We start from the raw sequence: 16724 nt of genomic DNA on the forward strand, positions 1-16724 counted from the left end.
AAAAAAAAAAAAAAAAAAAAAGAAAAAAAGAAAAGAATAGCAAATCACGTGACTTCATGAAAAAAAGGGCCATTCTCTCAAATGATAATTTATTTGCTCTTTTTGAATAATATTTTAGCCCTTTGCTTCTCCCATGGTTGTTGCCAATATTTCAGATGATCTTTTTTTGTTTTGTTTTTAGTCATGGTCTCATTCCATTGCCCAGTCTGGAGTGCAGTGGTGTGATCATAGCTCACTGCAGCCTTGAACTCCTAGGTTCAAGGGATCCTCTAGCCTTAGCCTCCTAGGACTACAGGTGGGGGTCACCATACCAGGCTCATTTCTTTTTTTAAAATCTTTTGTACAGATGAGGATTTCTGCTATGTTGGCTCTGGCTCAATGACTGGGATTGTAGGTGTGAATCACCATTCCTGGCCTTTGGGTCACTTAAATATGTCTTGAGGCTACTGATGAGTTGTGGTGTTTCATGTCTTTTGACTCTATCTACAGGGTTTCAAGTGAATTATAAACTGATAATTAAAGAAACTCCTCCACTGAAAGATTTAAATAACCAAAAGTACAAAAATTTATTAGAAACAAAGTTATCTGTCTTGGGGCTTGTATCTTAGTGGTTAGGGTGCTGGCCCCTACATCAAGGCAGGCGGATTCGAACCCAGCCTGGGCCTGCTAAACTACAGCAGTGACAACTGCAACAAAAAAAATAGCTGGGCATTGTGGTGGGCGCCCATAGTCCTAGCTACTTGGGAGGCTGAGGCAAGAGAATTGCTTAAGCCCAAGAGTTTGAGATTGCTGTGAGCTGTGATGCCACAGCACTCTACTGAGGGCAAGAGGACCACATAATGAAACTCCATCTCTGAATAAACAAATAAATAAATAAATGAAATAAAATTGTTGCTGAGGTAGGAACAAGTAAGTAGAGCAGCTTAGGATGGCTTCCTCTTGTTTTTAGGATTCATATAGGAGGCACAGAGAACTGCTTATAGCTATGTGGGCAAGGTGGGGGGGGATCTCATTGGATCTCAGAAGCTTGCTTTTGGCCATGTGACTGGTCTTATATATGTGGGCCTCAGCTGTGTCCCTTTCTGAGAGAACTTTAGTAATTCATGAGGTTCTGTTTAAGGAAATAGTTTCAAATCTTGGCTTAACATCAATTGCCAGATGACTAATTTGTTACATGAAAAAATTTAATTTGATAAATTTACCTCATTTACCAATAGGTCAAAATCTTGTCTTTGAAACTGTGAGGTTAACAGCAAGCAATTTATATTGGATAGGATGGTTTTAATAGCTTTTGGTAGTTTCTAAACAGTTTTTTTGTTCTAATCAGTTTTTTGGTTACTTTTAAAACTCTCTTCATAGCTATATTTTAAAGAATGTTTAGTTTGTTAAATGCTGATAATCATAAGGGGGTTAGTTGTCTTATAAATACATTTACTAGTCAGAAAAATATATCGTATGGTTAGTGAACAGAATTTCTGTACTAATTAGTAAAATTGGTATCTAGAATCTGAAAAGAATCAGTATAAATATGAAATTGCTGAAGTATGATAAAGTACTCATTAATATGAAATAACCAAATTTTAATTCCTAGTTACTAAAAATATAAAATTAATATTTATATGCTTGGAATTAAGCTGATATATTTGACGTATTAGTAAAAGTGCCTGTACTGGAGGAATAAAGAATGGTCAAAAGAAGGCAAAGCAATTTTTTTTTTATTGTTGGGGATTCATTGAGGGTACAAGAAACCAAGTTACACTGATTGCATTTGTCAGGTAAAGTCCCTCTTAACAGTTGTGCCTTGCCCCCAAGAGGTGTCACACACCGAGACCCCACCTGCCTCCCTCCTTCCCTCTCTCTGCTCTTCCTTAATGCAAAGCAATTTTATATTGCTAGAAATACAAAATGAAGGTTAATGTGTCACTTAAGGACCTGGCAAAATTGTGGTTAAAGTTTGAAAAATTAGAAAATGACATTAAAAAGCATTCAAAAGAAGTCAATAAAGTAACTAGTAGAATATTGTCAGACATAAAAGAGTGAACTTTTGTTTTCTGATGATGATTTGTAGAAAGAGTAGATGCCAAAATGTGAAAGCAGCATCATGATGTGCCCAGGAATTCCTGAATAGTATTTCTACTTCTAGTTTTCTGGGATTTTCAAGTTCAGTTCCTTATTAGTCTTTGTTTTTTTCTAAAAGCAGTTGATTGACATTTAATAAAATTCATAACAAAGTCTGCCAATGGCTAGCATTTTAATGGTGGTCACTCTGTTACACACTACCCAGATGTGGGCCTTGACCATGCTCTTTTGTGGTTATGTTACCAACGTATCTATCTTATAAGAGAACAAAGCACTCTGGACTAGAGAAAAGCCATTTTTATTTTGTCTAGAAAAGAAATGATAATACTCCAGTAAATACAGATAATTTATGACAATTGCAATTAGGTACTTTGATATTATATCATTTTTTCTCAAAGTGTAGAGATACTGTTTTAGTAATGAAAGTTAAAAGCTCATTTCTCAGGAAACTGCATTTTATTTTCTTCACAGTTGTAATGGAAACATTTTCAATGAAAATACAGTGAAAGAAATAGATACTGAAAATAGTGTAAAGATATTTTGCTCTATTTGGCAAAAAATATTCTATTATGTTACCAGTGATAAGAAAGTCATTTTTTACATAATACATTGTGAATGTTGTTTGGTTTTAATCAGAAAGAGATCTTTTCCTTAAAAAAATACTTGGGGAATATGATTACTAAGTCATTTCTTTTATTCACAGAATATAGTATCTGTCAAAAAATCCTAAGTAGCCCTAGTTCCTCAGTTAAGACATTTAATTTAGTGCTAAGAGCATTAATTTTTGATTGAACCAATTTTAACATTTAGTTTTAATATTCTTATTTTTACACTTGATCTATGCCAAAAAGCCAAGAAATTTTATTTTAATATTTATTTTTAACCACTAGGTGGAGCCCAATACACATAATTCAAGAAGGTATCAGTGAAAGATAATTTGTTTAATTACCTAAGGCCAGTAGATGATCGAGTACTGTGTAATAACTGATATTTTAATGTTTTGCTTTTGGATACAAGATTTAAGACAATGAATTCTTGCATACCCAAGAAAATGCATTTGTATTTTAAAAATACTTTTAGCTGTGCTTTTGAGATACACGGTATGTTATGCATTCCTAGTTGCTAAAATTAAAATAATGTAAATAAAATCTTTAGTGTAGCATAAGCCATCTTTGTTTTCTGTTCTTAAAGTTATCCCTTTTGGCTCAGCGCTGGTAGCACAGTGGTTATGGAGCTGGCCACATACACCAAGGCTGGCAGGTTTGAACCTAGCCTGGGCCAACTAAAACAACAATGACAACTGCAACAAAAAATGGTCGGACGTGTGGCAGGCACCTGTAGTCCCAGCTACTTGGGAGGCTGAGGCAAGACCCTCGCTTGATCCTAAGAGTTGGGGGTTGCTGTGAGTTGTGACGATACCCATAGCATTCTCCCGAGGACGATATAGTGAGACTCTGTCTCAAAAATAAATAAATAAATAAATAAATAAAATTATCCTTTCTTTTAAAATTGATTTTTGTATCTGCATTTTTTTCTGAGTTGCATTACATTTTGCCAGAAGTAGGATTTTACTGTGCTAAGCTTTTGGATTTTACTGTGCTAAACTCTTCTTGTATTGATGGAGCAGTAAGGTATAAACTTAGTGGATGTGAAATGATGGAAAATTTGCCGAATCTCTAATATTCACTCTTTCTGATTCTGTTTAGGCTTGCAAATAGACAATATGAAATTCTGGGGAACATTTTGAAAGAAGGAAAACATTTTTATTGAAGTTTATATTGCTTAAAAATTTAGAATGGTAACATATCTGACACATTAATGTGTTAACTGGGTAGATATAACTGTTAAGCAGCTTAGGGTTCAAGGAATGAATGAATGGTGCTGCTAAGTAGTATTTTTCTGTTCTGCAAATCAAAATTTCAAAGAATAATGATTACCATTTGAAGATAAACAAAAAATAAAGGATTTTTTTTAGAGTCTCTTTAACTGAGGTTAGACAAATACAGAGCCTTCAGTTTTCTTTACTTCATGTTTTGCTCCTCCTCATTCTGTTGTGTTTGTAATTTATTATTGCCTGACAATTAGCTATGCCTCAGTTCTCATTCTCCTTTTCTGTCCATGGTTGATTTCACCTGATGTGTGCAGCAGTGCACATCAGGGATTCCCTATTGAGCCATTCTCAATTGTTGCTCTTCAAAGGTGATCTGGTTGGTTGCTGTGCTGCTGACTTCCTCTCTGCATTCCATGCTGCTTATCACCATTTCTGACTGGAGAGTCTATTGAACATAACAGTTAAGAGCACTGGCTTTGGAGTCAGGCAGATCTGAGCTTAAATCTTGGCTCTATTACTGTGTAACTTTGGACTTAAGGTCTTAATCTTCCCAAACTATATTTGTAAATTGGGGTGCTAACAGAATCTATGTCATAAAGCTGTGGTGAATATTTAATGAGATAATGTATGAAAAGCACTTCATCCATAGTAAGTTCTTGGTTGGGTGTTACTGTTCTTGTCATCAGCGTCATTAAACCAGAAGCAGGAGACATGACTCCTCTCTATGACCAGCTAAGGAACTGGGGAATTGTTGACCTGGAGAGCACAGCTTCTCTCCTTCTCTCCATTTTCTTCTTCCTTCACCATGTCTCCAGATTATCTCTTTCCCTTTGGAGAAAAGGTTGAAATTCCTGCTATGTGCATTCTGTGTCAAGAAATTCTTGGGGGTAGGGGTTTCTTTTTTCCACTTTCCAGTGTTCTGATCTACCTTTTCTGCTTTTCTGCCTCTTTTTATTCAGTCAACTATTTATTATTGGTTTTATTAGCAAATTTCTAGAGTGGTTATTTTTAATCTTTTCATCAACTTGAATAGAGTATTAAATTCACTACAGGTAGTCATTAATTCCATTTTGAGTGCTGGCATGCTGGCTTTAGATTTGTTCTGCATCTATTAAAATGAGGTAGATCTAAGAAGTTTCTAGGTCTTTTCTAGGGCCAACATTCTATCATTTGATGAATTTTGGATTCTGGCAAATGCTTGATCCTTTAGTACATTAAATGTAATTTATTCCTTTGGTTTATTACTTTCCTTCATCTTGATGACTGTTGCTGCTCATTATTAAGGATTGTGGGTGACAAGTGGTTATATCAGCTTGGTGTGTAGCTTGTACACACATCTAGAATAGCGAGTGGTTATGATGGATCAGGAGAGAGTTGAGAGAATCTAAGACTTGGTAATAGGTCTCAGTTCCTCTCATTCACAGTGCTAATTCCTTAATATTATTTTTATTTATTTCATTGGAATTTACGATTCTATTTTAACAGCAGAAGGCATAGAATATAAATAGTTCACCCATTTAGGTTTTCATTTTCTGTACATGGATGGTGGGTATTGCATATAAGGTTCAGACAGTTAAGTTCGCGAACTCATCCTCGAGAAAGTTCTATATATCTCATTGCTGAATATCATTATAGTCACCAGATGGCCAAGAGGAGTACTTTGAAGGTGACCTTAGTGATATTCAGCAATGAGATATCTTTTTCTAGAATGAATTCATTCTAGAATGAATTCATTTCTAGAATGAATTCATGAACTTAATTGCCTGACATTTTATGTTCTGATATTGTTTTCTTTCCCTGGTGAAGTATCAATAGAAAAAGATGCTGGTGTGGCGCCTGTAGCTCAACTGGCTAAGGCGCCAGCTACATACACCCAAGGTGGCATGTTCGAATCCAGCCTGGACCCACCAAAACAACAATGACGGCTGCAACCATGCAACCAAAAAATAGCCGGGCTTTGTGGCGGGCGCCTGTGGTCCCAGCTACTTGGGAGGCTGAGGCAGGAGACTCACTTGAGCCCAGTAGTTGGAGGTTGCTGTGAGCTGTGATGCCAGGGCACTCTACCCAGGGCGACAGAGTGAGGCTGTGTCTCAAAAAAATAAATAAATAAATAAATAAAAAGATGCTATAATAGATGGCATTGGCAGTATCCTGAATCACTACAAAACGGGAGTAGTTTTGTTTTAAAACTCTGGAGAGTGCATTGGAAAAACATACCAGAGGATGGACTTCCTAAAATGAAATAGATTCTGGGAAAGAATTATTGTTTCTCTTCTTGTTTTTATGTTGTTTATTTTTTAAAGGGATAGCAGTATTGCCTTTACATTCATAAAGGCAATCAAACCCATCTGTTGGAGGGACTCTATAGTAGTTAGTCCTGAAATATTTCAGGGTGTCCATAAAGTTCATGTGCAACTTAAAATAGTGTGCCATTTAAAATTGCACATAAACATTAGGGATACCCTGCGTCTCTTGATAGGTTTTTGCTACAATGTACAACTGTAATAGGAAAAAAAAGAGCCAGTTCTTTTGGTATATTCTGTTTAAAGGATATAGATAAATATCATACTGCTTTATTAAAATATGTTAAAAAACCCTTAGAAATGCATATATATATTACTTTAAGAAATATAGTACTTGCTACCAATTATGAAATAAAAATTTGTTATTTATAGCATACTGAGATCAATTAGATAAACTTCTTGCACAGACTTTTCCTTAGGAATGATGTTTTTGTTTAATTAAGAGTTCTTGTTATACATATTGTGTGTGTTAAATACGGGAAAAGCTTGAAGTAAGAATGTCATTTACCATTTCTAAACTTGTATCCACATTTATGAAAGGAAGCAATGATATTTTCTCTTATGTGGTATGAGATATAAATGGAAGACAAGATATTAGTGGTGGTTAGACGTTTGGTGTGGGTAATTGTTTGCTGTATTTATTTGTTATTTGCAGCAAGCACTCAATTACTCAGCTGTTGCTTCATTCATTTAGCAAAGACTTGGTTGTCTCTTATGTGCATGTTCTGCTAATGATCAGTACAGGCAATCCCCTATTTTTTTAATTGAGACAGAGCCTTAAACTGTTCCCCTGGGTAGAGTGCCTTGGCATCACAGCTCACAGCAACCTCCAACGCCTGGGCTCAAATGAGTCTCCTGCCTCAGCCTCCCAAGTAGCTGGGACCACAGGCGCCCACCACAACGCCTGGCTATTTTTTGGTTGCTGCCATCATTGTTGTTTGGTGGGCCCAGGCTGGATTCGAACCCGCCACCTTAGGTGTATGTGCCTGGCGCCTTAGCCACTTGAGCCACAGGTGCCAAGCCTATAGGTTTGTTCTTAAGTTGAGGTTGTATGTATGTTGGAGAAGGTACATTTACTTATTACCTGTAATAGCCTCTGTTTGTAAATGTGAGTGCTACATTTGTTGGATGTTTGTAGCTCAGGGACTTACTCTATAGCCCTGGTTCATAAGTGAAAGTTGTATATAAGTTGGATGTTTGTAACTCAGGGACTGCCTGTATAAGATGAACACTTAATCACATGTCAGTTATTAAGAGTTTTTCCATGTTTACTAATTTAATCCTCATAACATTCTGATGTAGCTATTTTAAAAAAGACTAATTTTTTAAGAGTTTAAGTTTCCCAGAAAAAGGGAAGAAATACAGAGGTTTCTGATATATTCCCTACCCACTCATGCAAAGCATTCCCAATTTCAGTATTCCCCAGAGTTGTACATTGTTAGGGTTAATGAACCTACATTGACATGTCATTCTAGCTCGGTCTTCATAGTTATGCTAGAGTTTACTCTTGGTGTTGTGTATTATATGGGTAAGGACAAGTACCTGTGAGAACATGTATCCACCATCACAGTGTCATATAGAATATTTTCACTACCCTAAAAATCTTCTGTGTTCCACCTATTCATCCTCCCCACTCCTGGCAGCCACTGATCTTTATTATCACTAGTTTTGCCTTTACCAGAATGTCACATAGTTGGAATCGTACAGTATATAGCTTTTTTAGTACATGTATATGGGCAGGTTTTGTGTAGACATAGTTTTCACCTCCATTGGATAAATACCAAGGACCATGATTGCTGTATCACATGGTAAGAATAAATGTTTAGTTTTTAAGAAACTGGCAGACCATCTTTCTTTTTTTTTTTTTTTTTGAGACGGAGCCTCAAGCTATCCCCCTGGGTAGAGTGCCATGGCATCGCGCTCACAGCAACCTCCAACTCCTGGGCTCAAGCGAGTCTCCTGCCTCTGCCTCCCAAGTAGCTGGGACCACAGGCGCCCGCCACAACGCCTGGCCATTTTTTGGTTGCAGCCGTCATTGTTGTTCGGCGGGTCCGGGCTGGGGAATCGAACCCGCCACCTTAGGTGTACGTGGCTGGCGCCTTAGCCGCTTGAGCCACAGGCGCCGAGCCAGACCATCTTTCAAAGTGACTGTGTGGGGGTCATTATGAAAGTTTTGAGATACACGAAAATTAAGAAACGTAACGTCTACATAGATAAACAAATGAAGCCCTCTCAGCATCACCAGTAAGCCAAGCAAGTTGAAACTTGCATGAGTGATCAGAAAGGATGCATTCCCACCAGCAATGAGTGAGAGTTCCTTTTGTACTACATCCTCACCAGCATTTGGTGTTCTCATTGTTCTTTATTTATTTATTTTTTTTTGTTTTTGAAACAGAGTCTTACTCTATTGCCTGAGCCAGAGAGTGGTGTGGCATCAACCCAGCTCACAGCAACCTCAAATGTGGGTTCAAGTGAAGTTGTGGCTTCAGTCTCCCCAATACTTGAGACTACAGGTGCCCACCACAATGCCCTGCTAATTTTTTCTATTTTTAGTAGCGACAGGGATCTTCTTGCTTTGCTCAGGCTGGTGTCCAACTCCAGAGCTTAAGGTGTTCTCCCACCTTGGCCTCCCAGAGTGTTAGGATTACAGCTGTGAGCTACTGCACCTGGCCCATCGTCATGGTTCTTGATTTTGGCCACTTTAATGGGTGTATGGTGGTATTTCGTTTTAATTTGCATTTCCCTTATGACATATAATGTAGAGCTTATATATATATATATTTACATCTGTGTATATTCTTTGGTGAGGTATCAAAAGTCTTAAGCCCATTTTTAAATCACGTTGTTCATTTTTTTTTTTTTTATGGTGGCATTTTTTTGTTTTTCTCTTTTTTTTGAGACAGAGTTTTTCACTCTGTGTCCCCAGGCTAGAGTGCTACATCATAGCTCATAGCAACCTCAGACGCGTGGACTCAAATATCTTCTTTTCTCAGCCTCCCCAATAGCTGGGGCTATAGGTGCCCACCATGCCTGACTAGTTTTTCTATTTTTAGTAGAGATGTGGGCTCTCTCTTGCCCAGGCTGGTCTCGAACTCCTAAGCACAGGTGATCTACCTGCCTCGGCCTCCTGGAGGAGGATTACAGGTGTGTGCCATTGCGCTTAGCCTGTTGTGGAGTTTTAAGGGTTCTTTCTATGTTTGTATAATAGTTCTTTTTCAGATATGTATTTTGAAAATACATTCTTCTAGTCTGTGGCTTCTCTTTTTTATTCTCTTGATAATGCCTATCACAGAGTAGAAGTTTTTTATTTTAATGACACTGAGCTTATCAGTTTCTTTCTTTCATGATCAGTGCCTTTGGTGTTGTATCTAAAGCCATTGCCAAACCCAAGGTTTGGGTTTTACATTTTACACATATGTCTGTGATCTATTTTGAGTTAATTTTTGTGAAGCGTTTTAAGTCTGACATATATTAATTTTTTCCGTGTATATTTAGAGTTGTTTCAATACCATTTGTGGAAAACACTTTCAACTGACTATATTTACGTGAGTCTACTTCTGGGCTGTCCATTCTGATTCATTGATTTATTTGTCTGTTGTTTTGGTGATACTACTGTCTTGATTACTATGACTTTATAGTAGATCTTTGTTTTTTCTTTACAACAGATTTTGAGTAAGATTGTCAGTCTCCAACTTTGTTCTTTTTCAATATTATGTTGGCTTTTCTGTGTTTTTCTCTTCTCTGTATAAACTTAAGGATTAGGATGAGCATGGTGGCTCATGCCAGTGAACCTAACAGTTTGGAAGGCCAAGACAGTAGGATTACCTGAGGTTAAGAGTTCAAAACAAGCCTGGGCAACATAGCAAGCCCCTGGGTCTAAGAGAAAAAAAGAAAAGAAGAGAAAAAAAGAAAATTAAGCTGAGTGTGGTGTTATGTGCCTGCAGTCCTAGGCTAGTTGGGAAGCTGAGGTAGGTAGATCGCTTGAACCCAGGAGTTTGAGGTTGCAGTAAGCTATGATAGCACCATTAAATTGTAGGTCAGGCAGTAGAGTAAGATCCTATGTCAAAAAAAAAAAAAAAAGGGATCAGTTTGTATCTACAAAATAACTTGCTGGGATTTTGATTGTGATTTTTATTTTCATTTTGTCTTTTAGAGACCAGGTTCCACTTTGTAAAAATATTGTTTTCTTTTATAAATACGGACTATTGCTTCCCTTACTTAGTTCTTTGATTTCTTTCTTTCTTTCTTTCTTTTTTTTGATATAGTGTCTTGCTTTGTTCCTGGGGCTAGAGTGTAATGATATCATCATAGCTCACTGCAACATCAAACACTTGGGCTCAAGTGGTCCTCCTTCCTCAGCCTCCCAAGTAGCTGGGACTTCAGGCATGCACCACTACACCTGGCTAAATTTTCTATTGTTTGTAGAGATGGGGGTCTCACTCTTGCCCCAGCTAATCTTGAACTCCTGTCCTCATTCAGTCCTGCCTTGGCCTCCCAAAGTGCTAAGATTATAGGTGTGAGCCAGCCACTTGGCCCTCTCTTTAATTTTTTATCAGAGTTTTGTAGTTTTCTTTATATAGCTTTTGTATACTGATATATATTTTTAGATTTGGATCTAAGTATTTCATGTTTAGGGATGTTAATCTTTTTAAATTCAAATTCCACTTATTCATTACTCTGTGTACTACTTTCATCCTGAGAAGAGATAAATGTTTTGAAGGAGGTGGGGGAGGCAGCCACGTATGAGAAATGTGATACGCAGAGGAAACTGCATGTGTCAAGCATAGGCAGGAATATGCCTGCTGTTTTGAGAATCCATGAGGAGGCCAGTGTTGCTGGCATGTAATAATGAAAATGGAGAGTAAATAGTAGGAAATTAGGTCAGTAAGGTAACATGAAGCAAAATTATGTAGGGCCTTTTGAGCTGTTTTAAGAGACAGGTTTTGGGCAAAAGAGAGACGTGGGATTTGATTTATAAAACATACAAAATCATTCCTATTAGCTATCATCTATCTACTATGTTAAGAACTAAAGGGGAGCAAGTGTAGAATCAAGGAAACCAGTTAGGAAGCAGTTGCCAATAATCTAGGAAAGAGATGTTGATGGTTTTTAATCTAGGGTGATACCAGTGGAGGTGGTGAGATGTAGTTAGGTTTGCTGGATTATTTTGAGATGGAGAGTGAGAGAAAGAGAGTAGTCAGGAATCATTTCAAGGTTTTTTGCGTGAGTATCTAGAAGAATGGAGTTGACTGAGGTGAGGAAGACTATGGGAGGGGCAGATTTGGGGGGAGGAGATCAGGAATTCATTTTTTCGTATATCTGAGATGCTCACCAGACATCCAGTTGGAGAGATGTATGAGTTTAAGGACAAAGCAGGGCTGGAAATATAAATCTGGCAGGTATTAGTGTTTTTTTTTTTTAATAGTATTTAAAGCTGCAATTCAAGATGAGTTGAAGAGAATAGTATAGATAGAGCAGATGTCCAAATAAGAGCCTACTTCTAAGCTCAGCTCTTAAAAGAGCTTAAGTGCTTTTTTTTTGGAGACAGAGTCTCACTTTGTCACCAGTAGAGTGCTCAGACATCACAGCTCACAGCAACCTCAAACTCTTGGGCTCAAGTGATCCTCTTGCTTCAGCCTCCCAAGTAGCTGGGACTACAGGTACCTGCCACAATGCCCAGCTACTTTTAGAGATGGGGAGGGTCTCACTCTTGTTTAGGCTGGTCTCGAACTCATGAGATCAAGCAGTCTACCTGCCTCAGGCTCCCAGAGTCCTGGGACTACAGGCGTGAGCCACTGCACCTGGCCTAGAGCTTAAGTTCTTAATAATTGGTATCCTATATTGCTATCTATAGTCTGTATTAGAGTAGGTACTCATTAAGAATATTAGACATTGAGACAGCCCTCAAGAAACTTGTGGTCTATCTGGGGAAACAAAATATATCTCAAAACACAAAACATTTAAATTATGATACAAAGTAATAAATGATTACATGTAAGAATAACTTTAAAGAGTTATAAATTTATCTATTCTTCTGATGAATGAACTGGAAATGATTGGAGGAATTAGGACTTGAACTGAACCTCAAACAATGGGCAGCTGATGAGGAGGTGCAGTTTGGGAAGTCCTCAGGACTACCCTTTCATTCAGGCCTTTGCTAGAAGGACGCAGCAGAATTTAGCTAAGCTGTTGCACTCATAGTTACTGTTTGTTACAGCAAAAGAATACAGATTCAAATTAGCAATGAAAAAGACACATAATATGCATGTAATATATAAATAAAAAAAGTTCTGACCTTAAAAAAACCCCAAAACACAGATAAAGAGAAGGCACATGCAACAGGGACTAGGAAAGTTCCAGTTATGAGCTTTCAGTTTTCCTTTCCCTGTGGAATTGTGTGGCCAGCATTTATTTCTCCTAGCATTGATGTGTGGCAGCACTCACAGAGTGTTGTCAATTGGAAAAGCTCACCCAAGCCTTAGAGTCCAGGGTATTTATGAGATTTGGTCACGTAGCCGTGACTAACTTTCCCCATAAACATGGCTGACTGTCCACATTGCTGACCTTAGTTTCCTGCCCTTTCAAAGCTAAAATTGTGTGGTCCAGTGCCTTAACCATAAATCACATTGTTAGCATTTATTACAGTATTTGGAAGCCTGCTGGCCTCAGTTAAACAAAGACATTTATCGGGCAGGGCATTCCAAATGCTTTCCTCCCAGGAGCCCGGGCAAGGCTAGTCATTTACAGTCATTTCTGGTGAATGAGGTGGGGATGGTGGTGCCTTCTATATGGAGACAGCATAAGCTCAGATCCAGTGGGAATGTGTATACCATGTTAGAGAACGCTGTAGTGACTGCAGTATGACTTTGTACTAGAGAATATGAACTCTGGAGACTGCCAGGATTCCTATTCCTGGTAATGCTTCATAACTGTAGAATTATGGTACCCGTAACTTATAGTTAATCTGTAAGTTACCTGGACAGCAAGGGTAATAACAATCCCTACTTTGTAGGCTTGTTATGGAGGTTAAAGAGTTAATATATAATGCACGTAGAACATGACTTGAAATGCAGTAAATCCTGTGGAAATCATGAGTTTTTTCATTCACTCCTTAATCTTTGATTCACTCAGTGACTCTTTTTTCTTTAGTATTAGTACATTAAAGACTTATTTTAGGCCCTCATCTCCTGACTTTAGACCCTTATTTCAGGGTACCTTATGAAATATCTAGAGGGCTTGTAGCTCTTTTAATAGTAACATGTTAAAAAATTAAATATTTTTCACTAGGGAGCACCCGTAACTCAGTGAGTAGGGCCCCGGACACATACACTGAGGCTGGCTGGTTTGAGCCAGGCCAAAGCCTGCTAAACAACAATGACAACTGCAACCAAAAAAAAAAAAAAAAAAAAAGAAGAAGAAGAAAGAAATAGCCAGGCATTGTGGCAGGTGCCTGTAGTCCTGACTACTCAGGGGGCTGAGGCAAGAGAATTGCTTGAGCCCAGGTGTTTGAGGTTGCTGTGAGCTGTGATGCCAAGCACTCTACCAAGGGTGACATAGTGAGACTCTCAAAAAAACAAACAAGCAAAAAATAGCCAGGTGTTGTGGCAGGTGCCTGTAGTCCCAGCTACTTGGGAGGCTGAGGCAAGAGAATCACTTAAGCCCAAGATTTTGAGGTTGCTGTTAGCTGTGATGCCATAGCATTCTACTGAGGGCGACATAGTGAGACTGTCTTAAAAAAAATAAAAAATAAAAAATAAAATAAATAAATATTTTTCACTCAAATTATTTCTATAAAGGCAATAATATCACACCAGTTATTGTTCAGAGATTTAATTTTAAGATATTAGCTGTTGCATGTTGCCATGATCAAGCTTAATAAAAAATATATTTTGGTGAACTGGAAAGTGAATTTTAGCTTTCTTATTTACATACAGGTCTGTGTATGATGACCAACCAAATGCACACAAGAAGTTCATGGAAAAATTAGATGCTTGCATCCGTAATCATGACAAGGAAATTGAAAAAATGTGTAATTTTCATCATCAGGGCTTTGTAGATGCTATTACAGAACTCCTTAAAGTAAGGACTGATGCAGAAAAACTGAAGGTAAGAAATTATTAAAATGCTGTTTATTTTTGTTCTCATTAAATTGGTCAAATATGGGTTTGTAGCATGTATGTATAAGTCATATTAGATGTGCTCCTTTCAAGAAGTTAATTAATATATGTATTTGGGAATGCTCTTTATGCTCTATTAACCCAGTTGTCATGCTAATGACAGGAGCAGTCTTGTTTTCTAAAGCAAATAATTCACTGACTTAACAGGATGTCTTTCCATGTAGGGAAATGAACTCAAAAAATGCTTGCAATGAAAGGCATTTTAGTATTTAAAAAATGACAGTTAGTACCATGTTGATGAAAAGTTATCTTCTGAAATTCTTAAGAAACTTATTACAAATGATTGCATTCTCAGAATTATTTAATAATATCGAAACTTTAAAGTTTAACAGAAGTGTATAATTAAAAGTTGATCAAAAGTTTCTGCTATACAGTAAAAACATCATTTATTAGATGAGACCTGGACTTGTTTAGTCAGGATATAAAATATTAAATTATAAGAATTGTCCTATTTATCTTTCTTTACATTTAGAGCACTTAGCAGACAGAACGACCCTGGTTCACCAGAGGTTATGATTAGAAAACCATTGTAAAAAGGATATTCAGATAACAAGAGACTAACTACAGCATCAATGAGGTCATTGAGCATCTTTGTTCAGAAATTAATGAGATTTTTAATAAACCAGAATGTGCTTCCTTACTATGATGACCTAATGAGTCACTTAATATGTGGGAAAATTTGAGGTTGAGCTTTGCCTGCACCTGCAGCATTAAAATGTTGCTGTGGATTGAGATTTCTGTGTTTGATGTTAATCAACCACCCAGTGTTTGCATTCAGCAAAGTATGAATGTTTAATTACCATAAAATGCAATCACCATTTCCTACAGACAATGAATGGCACATAGACCTCATTGAAGTTATCAAAAGGGGACCAGTGGTCAATTGGGTCAGTGATTTGAATTGTTTGACAGACTTAGAGAAGCAAGTAAAGTTCAAAAATCCTGAGTAAATTTGAGAAGTTTGCCACAGAATCTGTTAAAAAGAACTGTCATAAGTAATTGAAGTTAACAAAAGCCCTTTTCAATCAAAAGTTCAAGTTCAAGCTGTAGAGTTAATTTGAATTTGCATTTCTTTGTTCTAAGTTTCTCATGAAGCATGATCTGATTACAAGGGTGAGCAGTTACATCAGGGCAGTTTTATGCATATTTGTCTAACTAAGGTGAAATTATTTTTAAGGTGCAAGTTACTGATACCAACCGAAGGTTTCAAGATGCTGGAAAAGAGGTGAGAAAGTGATACATTTTTTTTTGTGTTCTCAGTATGTGGATGTTCTTTAACTGTTTAAAAATATGAACATTTCTTTTTTTCCTAAGGTGATAGTTCATACAGAAGATATTATTCGATGTAGAATTCAGCAGAGGAATATTACAACTGTAGTGGAAAAATTGCAGTTATGTCTTCCAGGTGAGTTAAACTTGTCCATAATGTAATATTTGACTTTGTAAAATTGTAACTTAATAATAACATATAGTCATTCTTTATTATGAGAATTACAGATTATTTGGTGATTGCCTCCCAGCAAAGACCATGCTTATCTTTCCTGTTTACTTTATTCCTTGAATTTTATTTATTTATTTATTTATTATATTTTTGAGACATAGAGTCTTGCTGTGTCGCTCTCGGTAGAGTGCTGTGGTGTCACAGTTCACAGCAACCTCAAACTCTTGGGCTTAAGCGATTCTCTTGTCTCAGCCTCCCAAGTTTCTGGGACTACAGGCACCAGCCACAGTACCCGGCTCTTTTTTTTCATTTTGGTTGCAGTTGTTATTGTTTAGCAGGCCTGGGCTGGGTTTGAACCTGCCGGCCCTGGTGCATGTGTCTGGTGCCCTAACCACTGAGCTATGGGCGCCAAGCCTACTCCCTGAATTTTAATGGTTTTCTTATGTTATAAGGCTCTTGTTTGATTTTTGGTCATGTTAATTTCCTAGAACAACCTCTACATTTCCTCTCTGCCTCGTTTACCCTTTGTTCCCCCCTCCCTTTTTTTTGGTTTTCTTCAGAATACTTTCCCATGGGGAGAGTGTCTTTTTAATTACATTTTCTTACCTTTGTTTAATTTGCCTAATTTTTTTACCTCTAGTTTTCTGTGGTTTCTGTTTGTCACTTAACAGCTTGGTTTTGCTTTACTCACAATCTCTCTTTATGCTGATAAGGTAAGAAAACATCAAAAGTGCTAGGTCTTCTCCCTTCTTGCTTTTCCTGCTATATTTTGAAAAAACTGGCTCGGCGCCTATAGCTCAGCTGGCTAAGGCGCCAGCCACGTACACCTAAGGTGGCGGGTTCGAATCCCCAGCCCGGGCCCGCCAAACAACAATGACGGCTGCAACCAAAAA

At 37.5% G+C, this 16724-nt stretch overlaps 1 protein-coding gene across 5 annotated transcripts in view; it reads left to right on the forward strand.

The window, feature by feature from the left end:
* Window positions 1–16724, forward strand: part of EXOC6 (exocyst complex component 6) — a 266050-nt gene that overhangs the window by 95838 nt on the left and 153488 nt on the right. For 4 of the 5 annotated variants that reach the window (XM_023509517.1, XM_023509516.1, XM_012801415.2 and 1 more), the window contains 3 exons: window positions 14148–14319; window positions 15568–15615; window positions 15705–15795. In XM_023509517.1, the coding sequence (XP_023365285.1) occupies window positions 14148–14319; window positions 15568–15615; window positions 15705–15795 (311 nt within the window). Of the gene's footprint in view, window positions 1–14147; window positions 14320–15567; window positions 15616–15704; window positions 15796–16724 lie in introns of those variants that run through there. The other variant, XM_023509518.1, reaches the window with a different exon arrangement.

The sequence above is a fragment of the Otolemur garnettii genome, unplaced genomic scaffold, assembly GCF_000181295.1.
Source record: "Otolemur garnettii isolate 467f Iridium unplaced genomic scaffold, OtoGar3 scaffold00008, whole genome shotgun sequence".
Lineage (NCBI taxonomy): Eukaryota > Metazoa > Chordata > Mammalia > Primates > Galagidae > Otolemur > Otolemur garnettii.